Source organism: Lagopus muta, chromosome 2, assembly GCF_023343835.1.
Source record: "Lagopus muta isolate bLagMut1 chromosome 2, bLagMut1 primary, whole genome shotgun sequence".
Taxonomy (NCBI): Eukaryota; Metazoa; Chordata; class Aves; order Galliformes; family Phasianidae; genus Lagopus; species Lagopus muta.
The window spans coordinates 9,343,164-9,352,470 of record NC_064434.1 but is presented as its reverse complement, the minus strand read 5'-3'; the positions used below and the strand labels follow the sequence as shown (position 1 = coordinate 9,352,470).

The 9,307-nt window shown below is 46.0% G+C and overlaps 1 protein-coding gene across 1 annotated transcript; it reads right to left on the bottom strand.

Moving 5' to 3' along the window:
- Positions 1-7,811: 7,811 nt before the first annotated feature.
- LOC125688731 (rho-related GTP-binding protein RhoC-like) lies at positions 7,812-8,703 on the bottom strand. The gene has a single exon (XM_048935083.1). It carries the CDS (start codon positions 8,701-8,703, stop codon positions 8,110-8,112), a length of 594 nt encoding a protein of 197 aa, XP_048791040.1. The 3' UTR covers positions 7,812-8,109.
- Positions 8,704-9,307: the final 604 nt, after the last annotated feature.

The window sequence follows — 9,307 nt, the reverse complement described above, 5'->3', positions numbered from 1 at the left end:
TCGTTTGGGGAAGAGAAACGTGCCTGGGACTCCAAGGTTGAGGAATTTAAATCAAAGCCTCTTTCAATAAATGCAACCCATTAAGAGTCTCTCGATTATCCATTTGAATATTTCATATTAAAATGCTACTTAGAAAGTATAAATAAAATTTTCTTCACTTCTGCAAATTAAATTTATCCTCAGCTGAAGTCCATTGAGAGCCACCCCATGGGTGAATTTACCCTACATCTCATTTCTGCTCTGGGGTGTTTTCACAGCAATCTGAGTCATCCAACGCTCCCAAGCTGAATTAATTCCTGCTGCTTTCCGAACCTCACAGATGATATCCCACAAACAAAGCCACGTCTGTGATTCAGTAAAGTGCTGATTAATATTGAGCAGGAACAAGCTGGCCACTGCTGTTGTCTCCTGGCTGTCACCAGCTGGCTCTCTGGGCTTTCTGAAGGCTCCCAGGTGGGTCTGGGGAGAGGCACAGACCCATTGGATGAGACGCAGAAGCCACAAGCAACGGCCGGAGGGTCCCTTCCCCAGGACCAGGAGCCAGCTCCAGCCCAGCAGGTCACGCTGCCCAGCACCAGCTGCTCCTCAGTGCATCTCCAGGTCTTCAGCCTCAGCTATGCTCTCTGCCAACCCAGTCGTGCTCCCTGGGTTTGGCTCCAGGCTCCCCAGCCCACCCTTGCCCTGTGGGAAAGGTCCTCTCTGCTTTTTGCCCTCCTGCAGGCAGTGCTGTGGCTCTCCTGTTGTGCCTTGGCACATGGGCAGATGGTGCCTTCAGGATGATTAATACTCCCAACCCAGTTTGCCAAGAGCCTATTGATTTTCCAGAAGGGTAACAAATTTTCTCCTTATGTACCAGCACTAAGCCTGACATAATTTGCTGTATAGCAGGAGGGAAATCAGCTTTTAGCATGATTTAGGGAGGGTTGTGTTGCATCCAGATACATACCAATATGATCTTTCTCGAGTGCTGTTACATACTGCCTTAATAATTAATTAGAAATAAATAACATTTATGTACAGTGCTATTTTGTAGCTTAGTTAGCAGGGCAGGCTGAATGCCAGGATCAGGTCCTGCTCTGGGCAGAAGGCTCCTCGTGAGCCACAGTGAGCAGGGAGTGACCCTGAACTCTTCTACTGCCCAGGGGGCCTTGAGATCAGGTGTGTGGGCACTCAGAGAAGCACCCATGGTGCTGGCAGTGCGTTAACCCCTTCACTGACAGATTTGGGAAGATCTCCCATCAGAACAATTTACCAGACGTGATTGCTTGCTTTTTGTCTTAAAGCATTTGGGCTGTGGACAGCCAGCAGTACTAGACCGAGAGCTTGCCACCATCAGCAGCTCCTCCTTCTCTTCTCAGGATGTTCAGCCCTCGTGTTACGAGCTATGCAAACACCTAACAAAAAGAGCTGGTAATCTCTTGATCCATCAGATCACAGAATCACAGATTCATAGAACATCCTGACCTGGAAGGGACCCATAAGGGTAACAGAATGGCTTGGGTTGGAGGGGACCTTAAAGATCACCAAGCTCCAGCCCCTGCCATGGGCTGGCTGCCACCCAGCTTAGGCTGCCCAGGGCCCACCCAACCTGGCTTTGAGCCCTTCCAGGGATGGGGCATCCACACCTCCCCTGGGCATCCTCTTCCACTGCCTCACCACTCTCTGAGTCAAATATTTCTTCCTAACATCTAACCTAAATCTCCCCTCTTTTGGGTTAAAGCCATTCCCCCTTGTTCTGTCTCTATCAGACTGTCAGGTCCTCCTCCCGTTTGCAAACTCCCTGAAGGATCATAAAATCCGACTCCTGCCTTCGCACAGGACCACCCAAAATCCAAATCTGAGATGTCTGAGAGCACTGTCCAAACACTGCATGAACTCCGACAGTCTCAGCTGTCCCAGCATCCCCTCACAGGAGAGTTGCTCATTTCCTCGATCACCTGGATGGCTCCATCAGACTGTCTCCATATGCCCTTGTCTCTGTAAGTGCAGCAGGACCCAGGAGTGAACATCATGCTCCACAATATTTTCTTTTTTCAAGGATGTTCATTTTAATATCTGTCTACTTATAAAGCCTTGTCTATCTGGTGATGGCAAGCAAGGTGTCTGGTTTGTAGAAGAGGAAAATAACAAGTATGGTTTGGAGATGCTGAATGCCACTCATTGCTGAGCCCTTTGCTTGGGCCTTGGCTGGGTGCTCATGAACCTTGTGAAGGCTGGAGCACTGGTGTGGCATGGCAGGGGCTGACCAGTTCTTGTAGGACTTAGCTCAGCTGTGTGGGAAGAAGCCTGAGTGCTCTTTCCTGTGGAACAGGGGTGAAGAAAAAGGTCTGAGCATCCTCTCTCATGTTTCAGAGCACCATCAAATGCTGGCAGTTTAGTACCAATGCAGAATATACCGTGTTAGCAGCAGGTCACTGGAAATGTACCTGGACCCATCATCGTTTTTAATAGCTGAGGAGTGCTTCTGTGCAACATTAATTTAAATTTACCCTCCTGCAGAAAACTGGTAGTCAGAGAGCCTTCCGAAAGATGCATTTTTATTAGCTCGCTCTTCTCCATATGGCTGCTGATAAATGTTTATGTAGACTCTTCCTGCCAAAGGCTTTAAACACAGCCACATTTCATTTCCTTCCAGGGGTAAGTGGTGGCAAGCACAAGTCAGTGATGGACTGGGCAGTGGCAGGCAAACCCTGCAGTGTCTTCCCATGGTGGTGAGGGAGCATCGCTCAGCCCACAAGCACAGTGGCATGGCATGGGGAGGAACCTGAGAGAGCTGGGGCTGCTCAGCCTGGAGAGGAGAAGGCTCTGGGGAGACCTGATAGTGGTCTTTCAGTATGTAAAGGGAGGCTGTAAGAAAGAACAGACTCTTCAGCGGGGTCTGTTGTGAGAGGACAAGGAGAAATGGTTTCAAACGAAAGGAGGGGAGATTTAGACAGGATACAAAGAAGAAGTTTTTCACAGTAAAGATGGTGAAGCATTGGCACAGGTTGCCCAGAGATGGGTGGATGCCCCATCCCTGCAGACACTCAGGGTCAGGCTGGACGGGGCTCTGAGCACAGCTGGAGCTGTAAGTGTCCCTGCTCGTGGCAGGGAGTTGAACTAGATGGCCTTTAAATGTCCCTTCCAGCTCAAATGATTTTATGATTCTATGATCTATATAAATATAAATATGTGTTGATGATGCATGTCTGTGAGCATGGGAGAACACACGGCCTCACTGACAACTGGATTTGGGACAGAGTTGCAGCAGCCTCACCTCTGTTGGGCTGCTGGGTTCAGCAGGCTGTAACAACATGCTTTCTTGGGGAGCAGCTGGGTGTGAGCTGAGGGTAGACAGTCTCTGCAAAGACCCCGGATGCCTGACAGAAAGGATTTGAAGAGAGAAGATTGTTCTTTTTAGTGCCTTCAGGCTTGCAAACTCTCTTTTGAATCTGGATGATGACTGGCAGCTAAATCCCCCTTAGTGCTGAGGCACATCCGCCTTGTGACAGCCAGGCTCAGACACACCTGAGCTAACAGAGTTGCTCCCAGTTGCACTGAACTACTCAGAAACCAGTCAGTGGTGATTCACGGATGGGATGTGCCTCTACCAGTCTGTGTCCTAACAGGCACAGCCCCAGGGGTGTGCAGACAGTTACCCCAAATGGGGTCTCACTGACACAGGAGGCAGCTGGCAAACAGCATCTGTTTGGGAACTGAGCACAGGGTTCAAGCTCTGCAGAAGAGTAAGGTCTTGAATACCTCTTGGCCACCAAGTCCTGCCTCCATCCCTCCCCACTGTGAAGTATTGGATCAATCAGCTACACTTACAGCATCAAGGGCAGCGAGAGGCTGAAAACAGTGGGACTGAAAAAGGGTTCACTGGTGTGAACCCTTGGTGTGAGACTGCAATGTCAGCTGACTGCCATATCAGCAGCACAAAAGGAGTTTCAGTGAGGCACGTGTCCACGAGCAGCAATGAAGCTGAACGAGGAGGATTTAAGGCCTTAATGATTCCTACAATTTAGTTTTGGCAAATGAAGTACCAGTCCTTCTGTCTTTTTATGTGCTCCTCTACGCTGCTTGGAGGGAATACCACAATCCAGCGCCTTATTTCCATCAAAACACAATGATGAAGTACAGCTCTTGTCTCAGTCTGTCATTCTGGGAGTGACTGAGTAGAAACAGTCTAAGCTGATGAATTATTTAAAATAGATGCTGTATGTCTCAGGCAATGAATTCAATTAAGTGGCAAAACATTATTATGAAGAAAACTGAGACAAAAGCCTATGAGAATCTGTTTTCATAAAATATAGCACGCTTCCCAGTTCATTATAATTTTGAGTAAATAGATGAATTAGCAGGTAACTGATAGATTGGCTACTAGAAAGGCCTAATATTTACCCAGGAAATTAATATTAAATAGAGAATGGTCTTGCTAAGCAAGACGTATTGCCTTCCTTCCAGTCCATTCCAGAAACAAGCAATGAGCAGCCTACCAACAGGAGATAACATACAGGCTTCTCTTTATTTCAGACTTCTTCCCAAGGCCCTGCACTGTGCACTGTGCATGTCTATTTTCAATATGTCACTCTGCAGGTGAAGGAAAAGCTATCTTTGCACTGGAAATGGAAAACTGCTCTCACGTATTGCCTTATTAGTGCTGTGTCATTTTGCTTCGTTTTGTGCTTTCCTTCTCTTTCCTTCTTCCTTCTTCTTTCTTTTGAAAGACTTATCATTTATTTGTGTAATTGTTTCACTGACATCGCAAATAAGCTCCCATTTAATTGCAGGGCATAGCATCCTACTCACATATTACAGGTTAAATGTACCCTGCTGTTTTAATTGGACATATGTCTTAACCTGTTGTGGGGAAGAAAGTATTTCATCTTTCAAATAACCCTGTTGAATGATATATGGACATTCAGTTAATTTCATAGCATCATTAAATGGCTTGTGTTGGAGGGGACCTTAAAGATCATCCAGTCCCAACCCCCTGCTACAGGCAAGATTGCCATCCACCAGCTCAGGCTGCCCAGGGCCCACCCTGGCCTTGAACACCTCCAGGGATGGGGCACCCACAGCTCCTCCGGGCAGCAGTGGCAGTGCCTCATCACCCTCTGAGCAAAGAATTTCTTCTTAATGTTCTAACCTAAATCTCTCCACTTTTAGTTAAAGTATTCCCCCTTGTCCTATAACTATCTGGCAGCGTAAAAAGTCATTCCCTCCAGTTACAAGCTCCCTGTAAGTACTGGAAGGCTGCCATGAGATCTCCCCAAAGCCTTCTCTTCTTCAAGCTGAACAAGCCCATCTCCCTCAACCTTTCTTCACAGAAGAAGTACTGCAGCCCTCTGACCACCGCCATGGCCCTCCTCTGGACCTGCTCCAACAGCTCTATGCCTTCCTTGTGCTGGGGCCCCCAGGCCTGGACACAGCACTCCAGACGGGGCCTCACAAGGGCAGAGCAAAGGGAAATGCTCCTGTCTCTCTCCCTGCTGGCTGCCCCTCTTTTGTTGCAGCCCAGGACACCGCTGGCCTTCTGGGCTGCAGAAGCACACTGCTGGTGTGTGTCCAGCTCTTCATCCACCAGAACCCCCCCGTCCTCCTCCTCAGCACTGCTCTCAATGAGTTCTTCTCTCAGTCTGTACTCAGACCTGGGATTGCTCCAACCTCATTATGTTCATACAGGCCCACTTTTCAAACCCGTCCAGGTCCCTCTGGATGCCATACCTTCCTGCTGTTTGATCAGCTGCAGCACTCTGCTTGGTTGTCTTCATCAAACATAAGGAGGACAGTCTCGATCCCACTGCCTTGGTCTGATAAAGGTGCTGAAGGGCACCATCCAAGATGGACCCCAGAGGGACACCACTTGTGACTCAGCTCCACTTGGACATACAGCCATTGATCAGCTACTCTTTTCTTGAGCAGAGCACCCTCTGCAAGAAAAAACTCCTTGTTTTCTTGGATTGAAAAGAGATTCCAGTCAATACGCTGACCCATATCCTACTAAGCAGCAGGCAGTGCAACCTCAGATTCACCAAAGTGGTTGTGCTTTCCAAGCAGTGGTAGCGCTCAGTGCTTAGCATCTTTGCAAAGTGGTCTTTCTCCATACCCTACATCAGAAGCATATGAAACACCTGTGTTCTTTCACCTATCTGCAGTCTAATCCTCCTCACCCACACATATAAAATGGAAATAACAATTTAAACCTATCTACATAAACACAGCTCTTTGAAATGCACTAATGTATGTCACTGCCTGAATCTGTAGAGCACTTATGCACAGAACACACATCCAAGGAGGAAGGGGAAAACGGTTTTAAATTTGTGTACAATATCAAGTTGCATAGAGGGGATTATTACACAGAGGGGAAGAAATCAAGGTGAAAAATTGTCTCTGGAGGGAAAAGGGAAAAGGTGAAGAAAATGAGTCAAGAAAAACAGGAACTCCATGTAGTAGATGGTTCACACTTACTTTAGGCAACAATTTAAGTTTCTCAGTTTTGAAAATGGAAATAACACTTTTTTATCACCAAGAGATGGATTCGTAATTCAAGTTGAATAGAGCTCAGAGATTCTTTGGAAATGTAAAGCATCATCCTAAAGCATTTGTTACTCAAACCTACTGCTAAGAAGTAGCAGCAACCCACTCAATAATACCTGGCCAAGTCTGGCATTTCTATCCACGTTACCATCAATAGACAAATGTTGGTGGGAAGAATGGGCAATTAAAATATGAAGTGTGTATTTTACCAGGTCTGGGAAAACTAGTTTGCTAAGGGTACAGCTGCAGGTTGCACAATCAGCGTAACATTTTGTGTTTAGTCTTGTTTTCCCCTGGGAAACTTTAGACAAGCTGCTGAGTGATGAAACCACCACTAGGTAAGTCAGTGAAAGAAAGTACTGCACTTCCACATTCTCCCAGTTCACAACAGTTATGCTCAATTAGTCCTGTCCCTTTATCAGAGTTTACCTTTGAAACTTTTATGTCCATTTCCTGTTATAGCATCTGTCTCCAAATCCCATAGTTACATTATCTTCTGTCTCCCACACTTGCACCTTTAATGTCAGTCCATAAATCAGTTTCTTGGGCTGGCAGCAGAGTGCTTCGGAGAAGGGAAGAGTATGGAGGTGCACCCAAAGTCGTTCCTTTTTGCCTCGTCTCTGTGCTTCCCTGAGATTCTCTGCTGAGGTTGACAGCATGTTTTAGTCTCTTTCCAAATTGTCAATGACTTGCAAAGCAGAGAGCGTAGCTGTCAGCATTCCTTTTATTTCATGTCTTCAGCCTGCAAGTGCTAAGGAAAGGTAGGAAGATTTAAGATACGCTCAAACCACGGAGATTTCTAAAGAATTTTAGACACTGAAGTCAGGTCTCTTTGCCTCTCTCATTTTAAGGTAAGAATTCTGTTAAGGATCTTAACTCAGAGCCAGGCTGCTTTACCCCACTTCCTTGGGTAAACTTATTTACCTGTGCCTGAAGAAGTACATAGCACTGCCTTCCTTGCACCCTATACAATACATTGCATCCCTAATGCATTCAAGGAACCAAGCCAGGTCAGATCTGTGAATGAATCCTGCGAAGAGTTAGACCTGCTCTGCCAGTCAGAAAGCCACTCCCATTAGCAGGGCAGACGCTGGATACATGAGTATGTGAGCTCTGTGCAGTGATTCTATTCCCTAAGGGCGTCCTTCAAAGAAGTGTATGGAAGGGAGTGCACAGAAGGGAGTGCATACTAGTAAACCTTTTCAGCACAGCTGCTTGCCACCAAAGGAGGTCATGATTACCAGGAAGTCATGATTAGATTCACTGACCTCCATGCACTCATGATTGTCCCAGTCTGCATATTATGTCCCTTGACCAAGACAGCTCTGTGAAGAACTGTAGCTTGTTCATTTCCATTTCTCAAGACTTGTGCTCAGCTCGAACCTGGAATTGTGTTCTTCAGCCTGCTTTGGAGAAGGAAACAAATCCAACTTTTCAAGTGAGAGACTTGGCAGACTTTCCATCCACATAAATGTTTTTTCCATCTTGTACCACAAAAGCCCTTACAGCGCCCACACAGCAGCATCAAAGACATCACCTCACTCTTCCACATAATGAAAACTAAAAACAAAATAATATTTGTGCCTCTTACAAAATTTGGCAGGACCTTTGGCGCTTCTTTCTCCTCTTTTTCTCATTTAATGCACATTGGCTAATTATCTGCAGGGCGGTATCAACACCTTCTTTTGTCCTGGCAGAACACTCCAGGTAAGCGTATGCCCCAATCCTGGCTGCTAAAGCTTTTCCTTCTACAGTGTTAATTGGCTCATAGCCCTGAGCAGCTAATTTCTTCCTGATAGCTTCATCATCCCTCAGTTCAATCTTGGTAGCCACCAAAATAATAGGAACCGTGGGGCAGAACAGTTTGATTTCTGGAACCCAAAAGTCAAGGACGTTTTGCTGTGAGTCAGGCCTGTCCACTGAGAAACATATTAAAATAATGTTGGTGTCCTCATAGAACACCGAGCGGAGATTTCGGTAGCTGGCTTCATCTTTTCCTGACATGTCAAACAGAAACAGCTTCATCTCCTTCCCATCTTCCTCTACGTCAGTGGCATATGTGTCAAACAGGGTTGGCTCGTAGAATGCGGGGAGCTGATTGTGACGCAGAGCGAAGAGGAGGCACGTCTTACCAGAGCAGTCATCTCCAACTACTGTAAGCTTCCTCCTAGCAGCAGCCATTCCTGCAAAACAAAGATGAAGTACAAAACGAGTTATTCTTCTTTTGTGGATGGTAAAAGAGGAGAGGGAATCCCATTTGTTTGGAATTCTTCCCCTTCTCTCCTTTTTTTCTTTCTATGCTTCTGCCTTACCCTTGTTTCCTGATTTTTGCCCTTTCCATTTTTCTAGCATTAGAATCTTCTGACACTAGGAGCACTTTGCTTTCAATTTTTATTATACATCCAAAAATGAATGTGTAAACCAAGTTTGGGCATCACAAGATTCCTGCAGTGTCCTATATTTCTGTTCTATCATCTCAAGCATTATTTATGGTCAATATTCAGTCCATAACAGATTTCATTTTCTACACTGAATGCTTTAATTTTGTGAGTGAAATGGAGCACAGAACACTGCACTGAACATCTATGCAAGCTGTCTACATTTTTCCTGCCATTGTCTGCGAGTGGGTTACTACCAATGGTGACAGCTACCCTGCATAAGTCCATGCTGCTTTTGCTCATAGATTAGCTGTCATATGGGAGTTAAGAAGTGTTCTCTCTCTTAACATATTCATGGACATTTTACATGAGATAGAAGTTTTAGACTTACAGGATAGTAATTTCCA

Bases quoted from the DNA above. Each gene is read 5' to 3' on its own strand.
- LOC125688731 (XM_048935083.1), bottom strand. From the start codon at position 8,703: ATGGCTGCTGCTAGGAGGAAGCTTACAGTAGTTGGAGATGACTGCTCT.